The following is a 23769-nucleotide window of genomic DNA, read 5'->3' as shown; positions in this document are numbered from 1 at the left end:
CACCCTCTTGCCCTGCAGCTACCATCCACCTTTTCTTTTAGCAGTTGGAGAAGACTTTCATCTACTTGAGCGGCCTACTGAGTTGGGACACCTGTGAAAAATAAAAATTTGTTAAACTCGAAAATAATTATACATTATTTATTTTATCATAATTAAAATTTGACTTACAATTTTTTTTTGTGCATCCAAGTGAAAGATGACCTCCAGCAGTACACAGTCGCCACCACTGCTGCGTTAGTCATTGAATTAACCTTTTCTTTTTTTTCACGGACTCCTTGAAGTCAGGGGAGGCCCAGAATCGCTGCAACCAAATCTCCTCAACTAGGGGTGAGCGCGGAGTCAGGTAATTCGAGTTCGGGTCGGGTATCCAAAATTTTGAGTAGCTAAAATAGCTACCTGATCTCGACTCCAAATTTGTGGGTACTCGACCGACAGTTGAGTACATTGGATACTCAATTTTATTTTTTTTATTTTATAAAATCAAAACTTTTAAAAATTAATTAATTAAAAACACAAAAATTGTGTTACTATGTTCATTTCATTTGGAGACATGCCTCAATATAGAGGTTGTTCGAAGCCTCTCAATGCAACGAACTTCATTTCATTCAGAGGCTGTTCAAAGCCTCTCTTCAGTTCATCATTCTTTATTATTTATTAAATTTTAATTTAATATGCTTTAACATATTTTCTTAATCATTTAGTATATTAAAAAGAAGTAAAAAATAAAAATTTTCTTATAAGATAATTGAACACTAATATTTGGGTTTATTTAATTTCTTTCACTTTCTTTTTGTAACATTTTAGAATTTGTAAAAGTATAAATTATAGAAACAAGAGAAAAATAAAATAATATTTGAAAAGGATAATTTGTTAAAGAAGAAAGATTTGAAGGGAGGAGAAAAAAAAATTATTTTTTTTAAATATTGGGTAACCGATCGAGTAATTTGGATAGGAGTACTTCCCTACCTAAAATCCGACTCGATTTTAAAAAAAAAAATCAAAGAAAATTACTTGAAACCGATTGGATCAAATTGGAATCCGAGCTATCTGATTTGAATGCCCACCACGATCCTCAACTAGCTAATACTCACCTAGAATGGTATAAGAGTCTAGGTTTATTAAAAAAATATTTGTTTATATTACATTTAAAACTTTAGGATAGCCCATTAGTCTTTATTATCAAAAGGTTAAAAGAGTCATAAATTAGGCTAAAGTATTAAATCTACACAAAATTGATGAATAAAGAACTAAATCTAATATTGTTAAAGATAAAAATCAAAACAAATTCAGACCAAAGTTAGAAGATGAAAAAGAAAATTTCCCATATTTTAATATTGTAGCAGCTTATATGAAGAAAGTTATTTAGTTTACTTTTAAAGAGAATTTTGTTATGGGGAAATTTAATTGCATTTTACGTCCTATAAATTAATTAGCCTCTAATTTATCATTTTGATCCAGTTATTTTTAAACTCATCACATTGCATTCTATAACTCCAAAAATTTATAATTGAAGTTTCAAATCTTAATTTCCCTCAAGATTTAAAGAAGTTGTGCGCATGTCGTTTCCTTAAAACATTTAATGGAGTCTTTGGACTAAAATTGCAAATTGCTTTGCTTCATACGATGTAATATTGTGAGTTCAAAAATAATGGGATCAAAATATATGTCGCAAATTAATGACTATTTTGCAATACATAAAATGAAATACTTCTCCCTTATGTTTTGCACTACAAAATAAGTGGAATTTGGAGTGGATAAATTGGAACAGTTATTGGAACTTTTGACTAACGAAATCAAGTTGTTGACGTCAAAATCATCTTATATTCCTTTCTTTATTTTTGGAATGGTGTGTTACAGGTTGTGTTCCTATTACATGCCAAAAGCAGAATGATAAAATATTGTAACACAATTTGAAAGTTTTTATAACCATTGGAACGGCCCGCCAATGATAAATAGGTACCGTTCCCAAATGCGGTTCAAACGCCGTTGAAATAGAACTTTTTAAGGGTACAAATTAATGTCTTTTGACAATAGGACCAAGGAGTACTAATGAGATTCACATTTTAATATATATAGTATACGGATTAAATGCAATTCCCATCCTGCATCTTTTGTATTCTTGCATTTTGATGTTTTATATCTTTGTCTTTCTAGTGTAGCAAATTAGATCTAGTAACTTTTAATTTTTCACCATAAAATTGACCAATGAAAAACAAAATCCCAAGTTAATAAAAGCACGTGCTCAAGACATATAGATCTGAATTGAAACCTGGTTCGATAAAATTTGAGAAAACTCACTTGACAAAATAAAAGGTCAGTTTTGTTTTTGATCCCATTATTTTTGAACTCATATATTTTGGTTATAAATACACAATTTGAGCTAATTGAAACCTGGTTCGATAAAATTTGAGAAAACTCACTTGACAAAATATATGCATTGTAATGCACAATTTTCGCTAATTGAAACCTACCAAAAGACTTGAACCTATATATTTAGTAGGGCAAAAGACAATTTTCATCCCACAGCTATAGGCCATTTTCGTTTTAGTCCCGTAAGTATTTAGGGTTTCAATTTGGTCCCGTAAAACTGAAAAATTCGCAATTTCAGTCCAAATTTCGCCGGAAAATTTTGTGGGTCGCCGGAAAAAGTCACATGCGATGCATGTGACTTTTAAAATTGGGGGCTCGATCTTGATTGGCTGGAGAAGCTGATGTGGCGCATACGTGGAATCTTTGCACAGAGGTGACCAAAATCGATGGGACTGGTCTCAAAAGATTCGCCAGAACGAGAGGCGTTCAACGATGGTATTTCGAGCAGGTGGTTCGTTCAAACGAAGGAGAATACGCTGGCGGAAGGTGCAGTCGCGGCGGACGACGACCGAGATCTTCAAAACGATGGATCTTTGCACCTAGTTGATGAAAATGGATGAGACTAGTCCCATTAAAACCGCAGTGAGGAGACGAATCCAATGGTACCAATCCGCGATCGTGGGTCGTTCTGTCGCCGGCGAATTGACAGAAATTGTCCGCGGCGGTCAATTTCAAAGCCCAGTCGCTGTCGTGGTGGGATCTCAAAATTGGTTGAGGGGTTTTGTTCTCCTTGATATGGGGAATCGAATGCTATATGTGGTGGCCAGAAATTCCAAGTAACGACGGCGGAATTGAAGAGAGAAGGTGGCGGCGACTGGCGGGCGATTTTTAATCCACGTTAGTCGTTTTTTTTTTTTTTTAATTTCCACATGTGCGCCACATCAGCTTCTCTAGCCAATCAGGATCGAGCCCCCAATTTTAAAAGTCACATGCATCGCATGTGACTTTTTCCGGCGACCCACAAAATTTTCCGGTGAAATTTGGACTGAAATTGCGAATTTTTCAGTTTTACGGGATCAAATTGAAACCCTAGATACTTACGGGACTAAAACGAAAATTGCCTATAGTTGTGGGACGAAAATTGTCTTTTGCCCTATTTAGTATATGGCTTTGAAAATTTTAAATAAAGTGATAAAGGTATTGATTAACATATATAAATATGTATCAGATAAAATTTAGTTGAACAAATAGGTGTAAAAGTTCGCAAAATCGAGATGAAAAATAACTACAATACAGACTCATAGTTTACTTGGATGGATTTTTAAAATTCGGTCATCCATACAAAAATCTTATAAATTTTATATGTTACTCAAGACTCATTAGTTAATACAGAAAATAATAAATCGTTATAGAACTATTTACAATTATTATATAAAATTTCAAAAAGAGTACGGTTCTGCAGGGAAGGGCACTACCGTATAGCATAATTCAAGGAACTTTATAAATTTACTTAAATTTCCAAAATTCTGAAAATTAATAAGTATTATATATATCATATAATAAAACTTTATAAAAAGTTTCATAACGAAAAAATATCTAGAAATAGGTTAAATACTTGTATAGATTGAAGTTTTTTGGCAAGTTTCAATTAGCAAAAAACTATGCATTGCAATGCATATATTTTGTCAAGTGGGTTTTATCAAAGTTTTGTCAAATCAGGTTTCAATTAGCTCATAACCAATATATTTTGCTTAATGTTTATGCATTTTATCTTTTATTTTGAAATGTGTTGTATTACTTATTTTGTGCCTCACATGACTTTATGGGACAAAAAATGCTTACTTTTAAGTTTAATGGTACCAAAACACTATGAAATGTTGGAATACCAATTTTTCCTCCTTTTTCTCAGATTCACGTGACTTTTCCCGCCAAAATTATGGAGTTGATGGCCATTAAGGCCCACATGGGCTCTGCCGTTAAGTTGGTACCAAAAATGCTTATTTTTTGGTTTAATGGTACCAAAATCCCAATTTATAAAATTTGTGGTACCAAAAACAAAATTGACTTTTTTTAACGGTACCAAAACATGATTTTGCCCTCTGAATTATGTAGTATTTAAAAGGACAAACACTTGTACGTTATCCACCTTATAAGAATTGTGCAATAGATGTGATGTATGATTTTGGGCTTGAGATTCAGCTAAATTAACAAGCTCAACCTTTTTTCAAAATAAGCTTGAGCCTAAAATAATCTTGAGCTGGATTACTTTTTCAAAAACTTAATTTCGACTATTAGGAGCGGGAAACTGAAGAAAGAAGTTGAATTACCGTTGCATATTATAACCGCTAGAGAAATTTCCCTTCAACTGTTTTTATATACCCGCCGCCTTTTCTCTCTAACTGATTCTTCACAACTGCACTCAGAAATCCCATTTTTCTCCGTCATTCTTCTTATCAAGAACTATAAACCCTTATCAAGAAAGTCAGTGAATCCCTCATGGATCAATCAGAGATACAAGATGATAATCCTATACAGGCTAGCAGCATCGCTAGTGGTCACTTCCCTCTCAAGCAAAGCTACTACCAAATTCTTTATCAAATTGGCGGAGGATCCAGTGTCATTGTGTACAAAGCAATCTGCGTTCCTATCTCTTGCCTGGTGGCGATCAAAATCATTAATCTTGAGAAGTTGAGTGGAGATTTTGATCATGTTCGGAACGAAGCCAAGATCAAGCTTCTCAGCTAGCCTATTATCCTGAAGCCCCACTACTGCTTCACCGTGCAAGGCCGTCTTTGGGTGGTGATGCCCTTCATGTCCAGCAGTTCAATACAGTCCATGTTTGCTTCTGCATTCCCTGGAAGCCTACCAGAATCGAGCATTGCCACTATCCTCAGAGGAGTACTCATTGCTTTGTCGTATCTTCACGGTGAAGGGAATTCTCATGGAGATATCAAGGCTGGTAATATCTTTATAGACTCGGATGGCATGGTTAGGTTGGGGGATTTGGGATTTTCGGCATCATCGTATGAGCCTGATTTGTCGTGTGTTTCATGTGGACCTGTTGTTGGGATACCGTACTGGATGGCGCCTAAAGTGATAAACTCATAAAGGGGGAATAGCTTGATGGCTGATATCTGGTCATTTGGGGTTACTGCATTGGAATTAGCGCATGCGAGGCCTCCAGCCGTTGATCTTCCCAAACCAAAACCCTTGATCAAGAGACTTAGCAAGGTTTATCAGTTTTCCAAGTCTTTTAAAAAGATGGTTGGTTTGTGCCTTGATAAAGATCCCTCCAAGAGGCCAACTCCCGAGTAGTTGTTTAATCATCCCTTTTTCAAGAACTGTGAGAGCCCTGATCTTCCAGTCAAGAATGTGTTGCAGGGATTACAGAGTTTTGAAGAAAGGTTCTGGTCAAGATTCTGGTTAGTTAAGATTTTACGGAGTGATAGCTGCTGATCCGACATTGTACCAGAATGTGAATCAGAGAAGGATTACAGGGTGGAGTCTCAATGGGGATACCTATGAATTAGACCCTGTTTTCCAAGAAAAGGAATGTGTTACATCTGATGATGACGCTATTGTCCCGGTCTTACATCTGAATGATGATGCCGTCGTGGACTCAGATAGACCTGAAACAAGTACTTCAACGCAGGCCCAGCGTATGATAGTGCTTATGGCGAGTTTGGGGGCTATGAAACTGATTTTGGATCTGAAAGAGTCACTTCTGAGTGAATCGACGGCATTTACCACGGAAAACGAAAATGCAATGGCGATCAGCGAAGAAGAGCTGCGGCTGCAGATTGATGAGCTCATAGAAGAGCTGAGGACTGAAAGGCAGAGGAGGTATGATTTGGAAGTGGAAGTGGAAAATCTCACCTTGCAGCTCTGGAGTAGTAGAATCCTCTCAGGTTAGCTTTAATCCGTTAGTATCCAGTTAACTCATCAATTTGTATAATACATGCGTCTATGATTCTTAGATCACAATGTCGGTATAAACAAATTCTTACATGGCCGAAATCTATGCGGTGTCGGTTCTGCTCAGAAAACCGAATATCAAATAATAAACTCATCCAAGTGATAATTTTGGTTGAAATTTTAATATAAAAGAACCAGAATTCTCTTCATGTTTCTTTTTCTCTTGTAAGAAAGATTGTCATGAGGCACATGTATGCATGAAATTGTACGTTGAGTATCTTTTACATAGATGTTTCTGTCATTTCATCATGAGGAAATATGGTATTATGTAACTGATGATGCAGTGAATTACAGCAAAGCAAATTTTGTTCGCATTGATCAGGCCAAATTAAATTTCTAGTTTCAAACTCTTCCCTTGAGTAGAAATGGAAATCCCAATAGCCCAATCACAAGATTACTAGAACTTCACTTGTTTAGGGCTTTAAGCCCAATAACGTCGACAATGGTTGTTGGGCTTATTACCTATATCAAACTTGAAATAGTTTATTTCTTGATGCCTTCAATTTTTGGATCTTGTCTTCTTGAAAAATTGGGAGACGTTGCCAAGTTGTGTGCTTCGACCAACTGATGGCTATACTTCATGAGAATATATATATTCCAAATAATGTTCTAATAGGGGTAATTTTCACCACAAAGCGGTTGAAAGATCGAAATAAATTCCTTAGTGTTCAAGATGCACAGTATGTCAGCAACTCAGGATCGAATTGGCTCAATTGTAATTGAGTTAGTCCTAAGTTGATCTTGAGCCAGCTTTAAATATCAATACTTTGGTCCAATGCAGTCCAGCGTCCCAAGATTGTCTAATTCTGGACCGAGCCTATTTTCGGGCTATTGGGTCAGCCCAACTAAGCTATATTTTTTTTTGTTAATAATGAATAACATGTAACTTTTATATGATTTGACTATAATAGGTTTGATAAACTTTTAAAACTCTAAAATTTTATCTTTATTTTTTTAGTCTAGAGTTTTAGTACAGTAATCCGTTAATAATTTTTTCGTAGTTTTTTCAAAATTTATTTTAAGTATCTTTTTGCACTTGTAATTATCTAAATTGATCATTGTAAAATTTTTAGTCAAATTATTATTTAAGATTTAACTATTTTTTTCTAGTTATAATTTTTTTTTGTTTTTAACTTTATTTTGATTTAATTTATTATTTATCTATTTTATAAAATAATTATAAATTTAAGTAATTGTTCAACTAAATACTTCAATTTCGTAAATTTAAAAAAAAAAAGAGAGGGGGGGGAGACCTCAACTAGGTGAGGTCTGAGCATGAGATGGGCCTCAATCGGGCAAATTCTGAGATTAAAAAAAATATCAATTGGAAGGCCCATAGAAAAATTTAGAACTGATCATGAACAATATTAAACCATTCTATACACGCTTTTTGGATTAGTTCGTGCCGGTTTTAGGCCAGCCCAGCCCTTTGTAGACCTCGTCTTTTCATCAATATTAGATAGATTACCCACTGGAAAGTTAATTATAGGGACCTGAAGTTAACATATTGACGAGTTCATGGGCTGTTTATCGTATATCCCACAATTGATGGGGTCAAAGTGTATTTACCCTAAGATATAAAAAAGCATGGATTGATCTGCATCCAGAGCTTGTGATCCCCACCAATCACAAACTAAAACGTGAATGGAGAAACAACTTCTCTTAGTGGATGATTCTTCTGCCACTTCTCAAACAAATTATTACACACATATAAATGACAAACCTTTGATAGTTCCAATGTAGTTTACTGTTTCCTTAACCTCTTCCGTTCAATCTTGACAGGGATGAGAGAAAAAGACTGATGGGATTATGTAATATGCTATGAAACTTAAGTGCTGTGCAGAAAAGACAGCAACCAAAGAGCAAAAGCCAAAGCCAAGACTTTTTCAGTATCTGCTAATTAGAAGGGGAGCAAAGCAAAGCATATCATCATCATCCCTTTAGCAAATAAAACCTTTGAGCAAAGTTATAATTATGCCTTTATATTTGCTTCTTTTTGTCATATACAGAAATAGTAACCTTTTGCATGCTACCACTAGCCAACTTCTTCTAGCCCTAATGCTGGGATGGAATCATTATATACATATATATATAAAGATTAGTGTATATATATGTATAGCTCGAGTGTGTGTGCATTCAGTGTGTGAGAACTGTGGGAAATGTCTGCAATTTCGGCAGTGTAACCAATAAAAAAGTGGAACTAGAAATAGAATAGGGAAGGAATCATCCCATTGGCCACCAGTCATTCACTAAATCTCAGCTAAATAGAGCACAATCTTTTGCATGTTTGTGGGCTCTGATGAAAACTTGCCATCTTATTACAGGGGGAAAAGGGCAAGAAAATCTTGCTTCACTGAGATATCCCTTTCTTTGAAATCTAAGCTCTTTGTACTCTTCTCCAAAATGTCAAAGATTTCTGAATGAATTTTAGCTGTAAGGGAAGTATGTGAATGCACTAGCTACATATCAGTAATCATTGCGGTGCACGGATATAATTGTATTAATTAATAATTCATACTGTTCAGTTCAAGAACTAATTACTCTTATTAATTATTCATAATGTAGAGAATATTAAGGAATTATAGTATATGTTTTCACCATGCTTGTCATTATTATTACAAGAAAGAGCTTATCATTTTTGGAGATAATGCAGTTCTCTCTAGCAAACCAAGAATATATACTTTAACCTGCTAATAATAAGAAAATCTGGCAAAAGATTTTTGAATTTTTCGTGTTAAACACTTTATTAAATATTGTAAGGAATTTTACTGATTTTACCTTAAATTCTTGGTTTCACTGTGATCCGTGATGTATCATCCAGTGCTTTCATTTTCTGTATGCTAAGAGAGAAAACCTAGCTACAAAATTTGGAAATTTAGTTGAAAAATTAAAATTCGACGAACATTATTCATTCAAAGCTTGTAAGTATATACGACACAGTAAGGGGCTTATATCTACTATAAATCAAGTGAAAATCCTGAGAGAAAACGGATCAATTGGAGAACATGGCAATTATATTTCCACCCCGTACGTTGCTATGTGCAAATTTAAACCCCATTTTAGATGTAGTTGGCTTTATTAGTTCTTATCCAGAGAACTTTTTCCGATCTGATTCATTTCAGAAGATAGCATATCTTACCTTAAACATAAAGCTAGCTATTACGCTATATATTAAGTACTTTAAGCCTCAGACGAGGATCGATGTCCATTATCTTTCTCCAGCTTCATGTCGGAAGCAAATAGGTAATAACATATGTACGTGGTCATACATATACACAAGAACTCGGTTGCAGTGGATGTTTAAATTTTTCTCTTCATACATGGAGGTGCTGGTACTATAACTTACACATTAGTATATTCTTTTCAAGAATTATTACAATCTAAGACCAAAATTACTTTCTTGTACTATGCATGTATTTTGAAAAATGACAATCATGATAACACATTTTTTAACAGGCAAACGGAGTCCTGAACTGCTACCTGTGATTATACATAGAAAAGCAAAATATGGGGTTTCAATTGAATCATCATTCAAGTTGGACCGTTCCATTTAATTGGGCTACCCGAAGACCTAGCTAGCAACCTGATGGATGCATATTGTAATAACTCTTGGGTGTTCAAATTAAGACATGGGGTACGCACATTCAACAAAAACCAGACATTAATTTCTCTTTTTCAATGCAAAATGACATAAAGATTGACACGAAAATGTCGAGAGGAATAAAGAACATCCACTACATGTGTTTCCCAGAATGGCAAGTCTTGGCAGGACGAGGTTCTACAATTAGTAAGTAGTGGCCAAACATAGGGAACATGCAAATGCTTAATTCCATCCAATGGGATCCGCTGTTTTTCGGGTTAGAATTTGATGGCATCTGCCAACCCCTCTTCTCATCACCATCACTCCCACTCTCTCTCACACAGTACACACACTGACCCCTCCCTCTCTCTCTATATCATGATCATCAGCACATACTCCTCGTCAGCCACACATCCTCACCCCCCCCCCTGTGTATGTATATACCTGTGTACGCTTGAAGCAATGGATCAGAGAAGCAGTATGTCCAGCAAAATGAAGCAAGAAAACATGAGCAACAGTAGTAGAAATATGAAGCAAATGTATGACTTTAAGGTGAAGGGTTCATCATGGGATTTTGGAAATTATGACAGCAATAACAACTGGGGATCAGATCAAGGAGATTTAGTTGCAGCAGGGTTTTCATGGCCTCCAAGATCTTACACATGCAGCTTTTGCAAAAGGGAGTTCAGATCTGCTCAAGCTCTTGGTGGGCACATGAATGTCCACAGGAGGGATAGAGCAAGATTGAGACAGTCCCCACAAAGGGACATTGTTGTTGGTGGTAATAACCACAATCATGGTCAGTTTTCTCTGCTAAACCTAAATCTTGATCCTAACCCTAGTTTTAACTCAAACCCTAGTTTTCCCCCATCCAATTCTCCCCCACCTTTATCATCTCTTCTGACTAAATTTCCTCAGTTCAACTCCACATTGCCTCCACTTTGCCCTATACCTCCAGTCCAGAACAATGATAGACCCATGACTAAAGATCCTGGGGGGGGCGAAAAATTGGATTCAACTGTGCATAAGAAAGCTGAAATTGTTAGATTGGACTTGGAGATTGGGCTGATTACCAGTCAGTCTAAGGAGGAACTGGATTTGGAACTTCGGCTCGGGTACACTTAGGACATACATTCTTTCCTAGTGTCAAAATGGTTCTTGTTTCTTCTGCAACTAGCTAGGAATAGGTTGTGGAAAGCTGAGAATTGGAGAAGGAAAATTCTCAACAATGTTGAGTGGCTATCAAGGTGGCTTTCACGTTAGGATAACTAGTTAGTTTCAGCTTATTGATAATAATATCTTTGTCTATTTCATATCTTATGTGATTCATATGGTTGATCTGATTACTTTCAGATTGATGATCATGTAATATGTGGATATATATTATTAGTACTAATTAAGGTGTTTTTGCCTAGTATATAGGCACTATTATTTATAGTACCTTCCACTCTGTATAATGATGTCAAATATTGATATTAATTGCAGGTTAAAATCTGAATTTTTTGACAGGGTTATTTACTTTCTTTGTTGCATTGATCATCACTGTGTAGATTAAAATTTATGCATTGAACTTGAAGCATGATTGTTATTTCTACTATAGAAGCATTTTTATAAACCTCCATCATATATCTTGGCAGTACCTTCAGAGAAGAAAACAAAGAGAGACTTGAATCACCCTTTTCTTAAACTAATTATCAAAATTTCAACAACGAAAATGAACATGTCCAAACAGTGTGTGAATTGTTTGTAATAAATTAGCGAGCACAATTGTCACAGGTCTTCTAAATAACGTCAATCTGTCAACGTTCTAATTTTAAAATATTAGGAAAATTTTTTATTTGAATCAACTCCGATAACACGCTAAACATAAACAATATATATATATATCATGTAGCAAGTTATATCTGCGCGCAATGCAATTGTTGTATAATTTAGTAATATTTACTAATCAAACGATAAGTGTTTTACTTTTTATGTGATTAGTTGAGCATAGTCAAACTTGATTGGGTTAAATTGGCCGAGCAAATTTAGTTGAGTAGTGAATGATGATTTAAATATATGATTAATTGGATGCAGGAAATGTAATTGTTTGGGTTAAATACAGTTTTGGTTTCGTAACTTAGGTTAGTTGATGTTTTCATTCTTTAATTTTTTAGGATAATTTATTTTTTGGGCAAAATATATTTTTAGTCCCATGAAATAAGGGCAGATTTTTTTCTAATACTACAACAATGGCAGATATAACGTTTTTAATCTCATAAAATTTTAAATCACGTCTTTTTGGTATCAAAATTGCAACGCCCTTTTAGTCTCAAATAATATTTTTTTAGTCACAAAACCACAATACACATGATTTTATGGGAGTAAAAATATGTAACTATGAGTTTTATGGGACTAAAAGCGATACCTTTCATAGTTGTGGTGCCAAAACAAATTCTATCCTCATTTTATGGGACTAAAAAAGTATTTTGCCCCACATCTTTTATTTTTGCAATTTCACCTCCAACAATGATAAGGGTGAACTCCAGCTAATAAAAACACAAAAATTAAAAAAAATACAGAATTAAAATTCTACCTTAAAAATTAAAGGACCAAAATGCTAGTAAAAATGAATGAATAAGAACAATAACTCCAATTTCAAAAAATTATGTCAAATGCAACCTATTTTTTCAACTAGAAGAGCGAATTCCAAATAAAAAAACAAAGACCAAAATCACGAAAATTAAGAAAATAAAGGACCAAATGCTACTCTAGAAAATTAAAGAGCAAAAATATCAAATAATCAAAATTACGGGACTAAAAATACATTTAAATCTAACTATTTTGTATATAATTGTTCTAGAGTATTTACTATAATTTATCATGAATTGGATAATCATAGGATATATTGTTTGATAAAATAAACGGGATGAAAATGTATGTTTTTCACAAATACCCTCAATCCTAAATATGGGAAGCTTTTTATTTGAGGGAGTGATAGAGACATTTTAATTGACATATTCTTTTGTCATGATGTTGGGCATTGGATGTGATTCCGAATAGTGTGAAAAATCAAAGTTGTGCGCAGGCTGGACACACAATGAGCTTTCTTCAAATAATATAAATTTTTTATCAATTTTCATTTAAATGTAAATCTAATCTAAATAGAGCAAGCCAGGTCAGAATACATCATTATAATGATTAGAAACACATATAAATGGAGGTTTAAATGTAAGCTCACCCCTTGTGAAGGTGGAAATAGACATCAAACCCTTTTAAATTGAAAAAAAAAATATGTATATCTAGAAAATACTTAAATATTTTGAAAAAGAAGCATCGACTAGCCCCTTCTCATATATCGTTGTACTCTTTAATTGAGCAATTTACAATTAGTTACAAATATATTTTCATTTCACATAAAAATTTGAATAAAATTAAAAACACATATTTGTCGCACCCGAGTGGGATAACCATAAGGCAGTTTTTCACCAACTCCGCACCAAGAAAATTAGCTGAAATTTGAAAATGAAATTACAAAGAAACAAATTCAATTTTCACATTAGGTTAATTTGAATTTAACCCTTTAAAGGGGTTAGAATATACACATAGTAGTGGTAATTCAAACCCTTAGCTTTGTTGTCTCTATGTACACACACACAAAATACACACTAATACATTTAAAGAAATTTTTTATACGAATCATATTTAGTTAAATTAAATTAATCACAAAATAAATATACCATACTTGTTATGTGATTGATTATTTTCATTAAATTGTACATCAATTACACAATAAATATATTATATTTATCCATATAATTAGTTGAAATTTAATTAAGTTAAATTCAAATTAGAATTTGTCCACACCTAGCTACTAGCATTCATACTATAGTGTCTAATGATTCAAAGTGGGGTTAAATTTGGTGGGCCATTGTTTGGTTTTCCCAAACCTTGATAGTTTGCATGTTCCCGACAATGTCCAGATGTCAAATGGCATGATGACATTTCCCGAAATGGAAAGAGGTGTTTGGGTCAGTTTCAAAAGCATTACATAGAACTGAAAGATGACCCTCTTTTCTTTCCCAAATTAAAGTGGCTACTTCCAAACATGCCCTTACCATCTTCTACTCTATATCAGACTCGTGAGTTCATCATTAAGATGGGCATAACTACGGACATTCTTCATTCACCCATCCATTCCTATATTCATCAATCCATCCAGAAATAAAAGTTCCAGAACATCTGACAATTTTTTATATTCATATATTAAATTTAATTTGCTAATTTCGACTCATATTATTGGGAGCTATTAGAATATCAGAGCATCTAATATATAAATTGAAACATACACATCTATACCATTATTAAAAAAATATTTTATCATACTAATTTTAAAATATTCAAATTTAGCCTTAACACATTCATTCTATTCAAAAAAGTTTGAACATAATAGTAATATTTGTATTTTTAATACGTTTATAATTATAATTTATGTTCTTCTATCATCATTTTACTCCGCGTTTATTTTTTTTCATAAACTTATTTCTTTCTCCTTTCATCACACCACGTTCGCTCTTTTCATAGTCGTTTCTTCTCTTCATCCCATACCACAATTCTCATTTATATGCTCGCAACGATTACGTCAGTAATGACTAGTTATTTTTTCCCTCTCCCCTCCTAGATGTTTTTTATATATGTTAATAAATTATTATATTAGATTGTATCTTATTGGTGTGATTTAATTAAAATTTTAAATTAAATTATATTCTTTTATATTCTCTCATAATCTTTTATTTTGTAACGAGTCAGATTAATATTAATCTCAAAAGTTTATGCACCACCAGCTAGCTATAGATATTGTACTGTCACTACAAAAAAATTAACATTTAATCATAGCTAACTACTATAATTAAAAATAAATAGTTGTAGTAAATAATCATTAACCACTGTCACGCAACGGTTGTTGAGAGTAATTTTTGCAAATGTGGTTATAATATTTATCACAACTAAAAGTCATGGCAAAAATAGTTTTCAGAGTGATATCTAAATTCTCGTATAGGTTTTTATTTAATCATGACTGATAATAATTATTTTTCATGATTTTATTTATAACTAACATATTACACTTTGGCCACTAACAAATTTTCTTCCGGTGTATATTTTACACATGTATAATGTGTATTTTTATTTTTTTGTACAAATAAAATAAAGTTTATACACATTATAGTTAATGTAAAACCAGAATATAAATTGCAAAATTGAATCTTTTGGTGTCAATCATAAATGTCAAATTGAATGACTTAAACATGACATACATGGAAATTTCTTATTAAAATAATAATGATAAATACATATCATTAGCATCTAATTCTAAATTTTGTAAAGACTGGGCCCAAATTAGTATATTAAGTTATTGGGCTTGTGGCAAAAGCCCATAGATTCTGGTCTAAATTTAAATATGCCTGCAGCTTCATATTAAGAAGAACATTCAAGCGGCCCACGGATACATAGAAGGATTTTAAGAGAGGATACAACGGTAATTTTGGTTTCCTTATTTTCATCGACTCCTGGAAATCCAAATCATTAACAAAAAATGAATTATTTTTTATAGGGTAAAATACACTTTGCCATTCTAATTATTCGTCATATAACAAATATTTTCTAAATTAATGAATGTAACACTTACCTCCATAATTATATTTTTAAATAATATCGCCCTTATATATATATATATTATATATATATTTAGTTTAAAGATTTTTTTTAGTAATTTTTTATTTTAAATTTAATTAAAAAATTAATTGAAAAAATATCTTTTATTTCTAATAGTAAAATATAATTAGTGAATTAAATAATTTATATTTTTTACAAACTCAAATTTAACTAATAAATGAGTATAATAAATACACAAAAAATTTCATGAGAAGATTTTATTAATTTGGAGATAAAATCAAGTTATTAACTATTTATTTTTTAGATAAAATAAATAACTAAATATTGGTTTTTTTTACATATTTTCTTTAAAAAAATATGACAAAATATATTTATTTATTTTTTACAAAAATATTTAATTTTTGGTTAAGCATATATATATATATATATATATATATATATTTGTCAATTTCTTTTAAGAAGCATATACGAATTGTTGATTATATTATATTTATTATGTATCTACTATATATATTATTTTATACTCCACTATATATATCACGAAGCCATCTTCCCTTTTTGTTATTTGAAATTTGAATGTTGAAAAAGTGGTTTGGCCTATTCTAAACAAGCACAATTAAGAGAATTGAGAGGAAGAAAAGAAAACCTATGACGATGGTTGTGGATGGAGGTCAAGAAGACAACCTTCTCCGGTGGATTTCAATATTGATGAGTTTTTGAGACTGGCAAATATAGTTGTAGATGGAGATATCTGCTGGAATTTTCCGACGAACATGGTGGACCAAACGCGACAGAGACGAGGGGGAAATGGGCGGAAGATGGTTTTGAAGGTTTTTCGATCATTCTGCCGGCGAACAGAGATGCTGACGTGGCCCTAGTTGGTGAAGAAGGTGATGACGTCACTGATGATGTCACTACTGCTGACATCACTAAAAATGCTGACAATGACAATTACATATGGAACGGAATTGCAATTGCAATTCACAAATTGTATTACTTTTTGTTATAAATTAATTATATTTAATTAATTTTTTAAAATTGTATTAATTTTAAAAACACAATAAAGTATACAAATGTAATAGTGTATATTTTTCTATTTCTAAAAAAGTACAATGAACTATACTGATAAGTTTACGACAGTGTTGGAACCCTTCGATTGAAACCCGAGGCCAAATTCAGAATTTAGAAAAAAAATGCAAGTAATTCTTGTGATACTATAAATGTATAAATTATTATCTTATAAAAAAAATTAGCAATTTACTTTCATTTATTTTTTAAAATACAACAATTCATGAAGCAATTTATTTTATATTTAAAATAAATTATTTTATTTTAAAAGATATAAAGAGATAAGTATTTTTAAAAATAGCAATTTATCTCTTTGTATTTTTTAAAATAAAATAATTTATTTTTAGAGGATAATATGAAAAGCACTAAATGCAATATAAAATTAAAAATGTTAAAAAAATTTGAGATTATTTAATATAATAGAGAAGTTTGTAGATGTAAGTTTTTAGACAAATACAAAAGTTGAGAGAAGTTTAGGAAAATTTTACATACAAGTTTAGAAACTTTTATAATATTTAAAAATATTTTTGAGAGAGTCCTTGAAAACTTCTTAGCATTTCATTAAGATTAATCTTCACCGTCCATTCAAGAAGGCAAATGTATAAATATCATGGTTGTTGTTATTTTTTATAATCAAGTTTCAGTATCTATATTTTCATCAAAATTTTCTTAATAACATATTTTTCTTATTTTCATATTATCTACGGATGAAATAAAAAGAGAAAATTAGATATTAAAAAATAAAAGACATTATAAGTTAGAAATTCTATAATATTTAGCTCCATAAAAAATAAAAATTTAGAAGCATATATTTTCCGACGAACCTGGTGGACCAAACGCGACGGAGACGAGGGGGAAATGTGCGGAAGATGGTTCTGAAGGTTTTTCGATCATTCTGCCGGCGAACAGAGATGCTGACATGGCCCTAGTTGGTGAAGAAGGTGATGACGTCACTGATGATGTCATTACTATGACATCACTGAAAATGCTGATATCACTGCTGACATCACTAAAAATGCTGACATCACTGATGACATCACTGAATATGCTGACATCATTGATGACATCACTGAATATGATGACATCACTGATGATGCCACTGCTCACCCAGATGCTGATTTCATCAATCCGAATTTGCAAAAAAACCCTCTTGCTTCACATGTGAATGTTATTCCTACGGGATTGTTTGTGGGGAAAATCCCACTACATGATTATTCGAACACGACAGATGATCATAAAATTGCTCAAGCGTTTAACAAATCGACCCGTAAGACACTTTCATATGTTGCCCCCACCATGCAAAAAGGGGAAGTGATTTGTGAGGCCAACAATGGATATTATTCGCAATGGGTCAAAAAGATGGAGGACTACCGCATGTACACTCGGATGGCATGGTTAGGTTGGGGGATTTGGGATTTTCGGCATCGTCGTATGAACCTGATTTGTTGTGTGTTTCATGTAGACCTACTGTTGGGATACCGTACTGGATGGCGCCTGAAGTGATAAACTCACAAAGGGAGAATAGTTTGATGGCTGATATCTGGTCATTTGGGGTTACTGCATTGGAATTAGCGCATGCGAGGCCTCCAGCCGTTGATCTTCCCAAACCAAAACCCTTGATCAAGAGACTTAGCAAGGTTTATCAGTTTTCCAAGTCTTTTAAGAAGATGGTTGGTTTGTGCCTTGATAAAGATCCCTCCAAGAGGCCAACTCCCGAGCAGTTGTTTAATCATCCCTTTTTCAAAAACTGTGAGAGCCCTGATCTTCTAGTCAAGAATGTGTTGCAGGGATTACAGAGTCTTGAAGAAAGGTTCTCAATGGGGATACCTATGAATGAGACCCTATTTTCCAAGAAAATGAACGTGTTACATCTGATGATGACGCCATTGTCCCGGTCTTACATCTTAATGATGATGCCGTCGTGGACTCAGATAGACCCGAAACAAGTACTTCAATGCAGGCCCAGCGTATGATAGTGCTTATGGCGAGTTTGGGGGCTATGAAACTGATTTTGGATCTGAAAGAGTCACTTTTGAGTGAATTGACGACATTTATCACGGAAAACGAAACTGCAATGGCGATCAGCGAAGAAGAGCTGCGGCTGCAGATTGATGAGCTCACGGAAGAGCTGAGGACTGAAAGGCAGAGGAGGTATGATCTGGAAGTGGAAGTGGAAAATCTCACCTTGCAGCTCTGGAGTAGTAGAATCCTCTCAGGTTAGCTTTAATCCGTTAGTATCCAGTTAACTCATCAATTTGTATAATACATGCATCTATGATTCTTAGATCACAATGTCGGTATAAACAAATTCTTACATGGCCGAAATCTATGCGGTGTCGGTTCTGCTCAGAAAACTGAATATCAAATAATAAACTCATCCAAGTGATAATTCTGGTTGAAATTTGATATAAAAGAACCAGAATTCTTTTCATGTTTCTTTTTCTCTTGTAAGAAAGATTGTCATGAGGCACATGCATGTATGAAATTGTACGTTGAGTATTTTTTACATAGATGTTTCTGTCATTTCATCATGAGCAAATATGGTATTATGTAACTGATGATGCAGTGAATTACAGCAAAGCAAATTTTGTTCGCATTGATCATGCCAAATTGAATTTCTAGTTTCAAACTCTACCTTTGAGTAGAAATGGAAATCCCAATAGCCCAATCACAAGATTACTAGAACTTCACTTGTTTAGGGCTTTAAGCCCAATAATGTTGACAAGGGTTGTTGGGCCTATTACCTATATCAAACTTGAAATAGTTTATTTCTTGATGCATTCAATTTTTGGATCTTGTCTTCTTGAAGAATTGGGAGACATTGCCAAGTTGTGTTCTTCGACCAACTGAAGGCTATACTTCATGAGAATATATATATTCCAAATAATGTTCTAATAGGGGTAATTTTCACCACAAAGCGGTTGAAAGATCGAAATAAATTCCTTGATGTTCAAGATGCACAGTATGTCGGCAACTCAGGATCGAATTGGCTCAATTGTAATTGAGTTAGTCCTAAGTTGATCTTGAGCCAGCTTCAAATATCAATACTTTGGTCCAATGCTGTCCAGCGTCCCAAGATTGTCTAATTCTGGACCGAGCCTATTTTCAGGCTATTGGGTCAGCCCAACTAAGCTATATTTTTTTTGTTAATAATGCATAACATGTAACTTTTATATGATTTGACTATAATAGGTTTGATAAACTTTTATATGATTTGACTGAATATGCTGACATCATTGATGACATCACTGAATATGCTGACATCACTGATGATGTCACTGCTCACCCAGATGCTGATGTCATCAATCTGAATTTGCAAACAAACCCTCTTGCTTCACATATGAATGCTATTCCTACGGGATTGTTTGTGGGGAAAATCCCACTACATGATTATTCCAACACGACAGATGATGATAAAATTGCTCAAGCGTTTAACAAATCGACTCGTAAGACACTTTCATATGTTGCCCCCACCATGCAAAACGGGGAAGTAATTGTGAGGCCAACAATGGATATTATTCGCAATGGGTTAAAAAGATGGAGGACTACCGCAGTGGGTTACTTCCTTGGGAAAAAATCGTATTTCCATCATGTGAAGGAATTTGAGATGTCAATATGGCCGGATCTTAACGAGGTCACTGCCACTACTCACGAATTTTTCTTTTTCCGATTCAAATCAATTATTGCTATGGAGGATGTTATAGAAGGAGGACCGTAGCTGTTCCAGGGGCAACTGATCGTTCTTCAAAGATGGGAACCGGGTATGACAATGAGAAAACTAAAACACACTCAAGTTCTGGATAAAATTGCTCCACTTACCGATGGAACTATGGACGGAGGAGGGTCTGCGCCCAGTGGCCAGCGGTGTGGGCAAGCCCTTATACCTGGACGCAATCTCGAGAGCATGCACGAGGTTGGACTTTGCTCGTGTATGCGTTATGCTGGACGTGAATTCCAACTGCCAAAGCATATAGTTATTATGACACCAAAGGAGGATGGTGGGGAGAAACCTTACAAAGTTGAGGTCGAGTATGAATGGCTACCCTCAAAATACACCTGTTGTATGATATTGGGGCATTCAGCTAAGGAGTGTGCCATAAATAAAGTTCCTAAGCTGACAAAAACACCGATTGCAGTATACGTACCAAAAGTTGGTGCACCAAGTTATACGGAACCTAACTGAGATATAGAGGCATCTTCGGCCCAGAGGAGAGAGGAGCAGAAAACAGTTTGAGATACCCCTAAGGTAGAAGTGGGACCGAAAAAAGGATTAGAGGGGTAAAGCTCTTGTTATTTATAACTCATTTGATGGTTTACAATTAATTGATAATACAGAAGGTTTTTCGCGAGATCCTAAACAATGCAGCCCCACTAAAGGGGATCCATGATGAATATGGCATTATGGAATATTCGTGGTTTGAACAAGAGAGACCACCAGATCACAGTCAAAGATATTGTTGCTGAGTTCAGGCTATACTTTATTGGTCTCCTTGAGACACGTGTACGTTTATCCAACTCTTCTGGTATTCAGTCTTTTTTGCTACCTAACTAGAAATGGTATATGGACTCTGTGTTGATTGATAATCGCATCTGGATTGCATGGGACACTAATGTTATTGATGTGGATATTATTGAGGTGGGACCCCAATTTATTCATTGTCATACTATTACTCGAGCACAACATGAACTTGTTGCTATAACCGTTGTGTATGGTGCTAATGAGATAGCAGACATGAGGGAATTATAGGGATCTCTAGAAAACCTGGCTTTGCAATATGTTGATATACCTTGGCTGGTAGGAGGTGACTTCAACGCAATTAGAGACATGAGTTAGGTCTGTGGCACCTCCGGAGACATAAGGATGGCTATGAATCAATTCATTACATGTATTCAGAATACAACTCTATTACCACTACCCATGCAGGGGGAATAGTGTACTTGGCACAACAGAAGTATCGGAGACCGCAACCTGTGGAAAAGGCTAGATCGAATGCTTACTAATGATACCTGGACAGCTCAATTCCCGATGGCTTACTACTCTTGCCTCACTCCTCGTACATTTCACTAAACAGTTCGGAGGTATGTTCCGCTTTGATAACTACCTTACTCACTTACCGAACTTTATCCCTGCAGTGCAAAACATTTAGTAGCATGCAATTGTTGGTAACTCTATGTTCGCTGTTATTCGGAAACTTAAAGCGCTCAAGCCTATTTTTCGGAAACAACGGAGAAAAAAAGAGGATTTATCACATAATGTTGAATTGGCTAAGGGGTTCCAAGAGAAGGCACAAATGCTGGTTAGTGCCAACAGATAAGATGAGCTCTTCCTATTGGTGGAACATTGGCGCCGAGTGATTCTTGCCAAATTGGCAAAACTTGAACAAATCATGCTACAACAGCAGGCAAAAATCCAATGGATGAAGGGAGGTGACTAGTGCTCCCAAGTATTTTTTCGAAAAATTACACAGAGGCGGCGAATAGAAGAATTTTGCAAGTTAATGATGCCCAGGGATCCCTCACATGGCACCGGAGGAGGTAATACATGAGTTTGTCTCCTACTATCATTCTTTACTTGGAGGAGAAAGGCGACAACAGGTGATGGATCTCTGATATCTTAGACTGTGGGCAAGGCATATTTTGACGGAGGAGGAAGTTGTTTTTATTATTGCCCCTTTCTCGGAAGAGGATACAAAAAATACCACATTTAATATTGCCGAGGATAAAGCACCGGGATCGAATGGGTATTCTTCGGGATTTTATAAAGCCGCTTGACCTGTGATTGGCAAGGAAATTACAAAAGAAGTTCTGGATTTCTTTGCTACGGGGAGAATTCTTAAACAAATCAATAACACAATACTGGTGCTTATCCCCAAGGTACACTCTCCCATGTCTGTAGTTGTCTATCGACCAATTTCTTGCTGCAATGTACATTATAAGATTATTGCAAAACTCATTGTCCAAAGGTTGAGTGCGGTTTTGGACAAGATTATTAACCCATGTCAGGCTGCATTTGTCCCTGGGCGGAGCATAGGGGCACAGGAGCTATTCAGTATATACAAACAATCCCGACATCCACCTAGGTGTGCATTAAAGGTTGATATTCAGAAGGCGTACGACACTGTGGAGTGGGACTTCCTATTATCTGTTCTACAGTTATTTGAATTTTCGGATATATTCAATAGATCGATTGATGAGTGTTTCACAACACCTTTCTCGGTAGGGATGAATGGCAAGCCACATGGATTCTTCTCTGGGCGAGGACTGAGACAAGGTGTTCCCCTCTCCCCTTATCTCTTTGTGCTAGTAATGGAGGTGCTGCATATGGGGCTCCTGCAACTTATAGAGCAGGATATGAAATTCACATTCCATTGGAAATGTGAAGCACTCAGAGTATTCTAGCTAGGGTTTGCTGATAATCTGTTGTTATTTTGTCGGGCTAACATATAATCAGTTAGAGTCCTGAAAGATGAACTAAATCGATTCGCTTTGTGATCCGGACTTAGACTCAATGTAGAGAAGAGCCACCTCATTATATCGAAATTCGCCCAGAATGTGAAAGATCAGCTATTGGCAGTGTTGGGATTCCAGAAGGGTCATCTACCAATAAGGTACATGGGGCTACCTTTGCTTTCATCCAGACTATCTATTGTTGACTGCCAACCATTATTGACTAAAATTGATGCACGCATTAATGGTTGGGAGGGTCTGGCATTACCGTATGTGGGTAGACTACAAATTATCAAATCTGTTCTTATATCTCTGAGTGTTTATTGGGGGTCGGCGTTCTTATTATCGAAAAGGGGTTATTAGAGATATTGAAAAGCGGCTGTGAAATTTCTTATGGAAAGGTACCGGAAATAACAGATACCCGAAGGTAGCACGGAAGGAGATTTGTAAGCCAAAGGAGGAGGGGGTCTCGGAATTCGAGACATTAGCGTTGTGTTTGGATTTGTGTTTTAGTTGTTTTGTTTTGTGTTTTGAAAATAGAGAGAGAAAAATAGAGATAAGTTAGTGTGTGTTGAAAATAGATGATATGTTTGGATTTGTATTTTGGGGTAATTTAAAATATTTTAAAATAAGTGTTGTAGGTTTGATGTTGGGATTTGGGAGACAAAAATCACTGTTCATTGTCAAATTATATATTTTTATATATAAATATGTATATATATAAATATTTTATGTTT

General features: G+C 34.5%; 1 protein-coding gene and 1 pseudogene across 1 annotated transcript; both read left to right on the top strand.

Moving 5' to 3' along the window:
* The first annotated feature begins 4806 nt into the window (after positions 1–4806).
* LOC105180032 lies at positions 4807–6223 on the top strand (annotated as a pseudogene).
* Positions 6224–10328: 4105 nt separating this feature from the next.
* LOC110011446 (transcriptional regulator SUPERMAN-like) lies at positions 10329–10990 on the top strand. Its single transcript, XM_020691527.1, has one exon. It carries the CDS (start codon positions 10346–10348, stop codon positions 10988–10990), a length of 645 nt encoding a protein of 214 aa, XP_020547186.1. The 5' UTR covers positions 10329–10345.
* Positions 10991–23769: the final 12779 nt, after the last annotated feature.

The sequence above is a fragment of the Sesamum indicum genome, unplaced genomic scaffold (assembly GCF_000512975.1).
Source record: "Sesamum indicum cultivar Zhongzhi No. 13 unplaced genomic scaffold, S_indicum_v1.0 scaffold00285, whole genome shotgun sequence".
NCBI lineage: Eukaryota > Viridiplantae > Streptophyta > Magnoliopsida > Lamiales > Pedaliaceae > Sesamum > Sesamum indicum.
The sequence above is the reverse complement of the archived record's forward strand: the minus strand, read 5'-3'. Positions and strand labels throughout refer to the sequence as shown.

Coding starts and splice junctions, on each gene's coding strand:
- LOC110011446 (XM_020691527.1), top strand. CDS start 10,346: ATGTCCAGCAAAATGAAGCAAGAAAACATGAGCAACAGTAGTAGAAAT.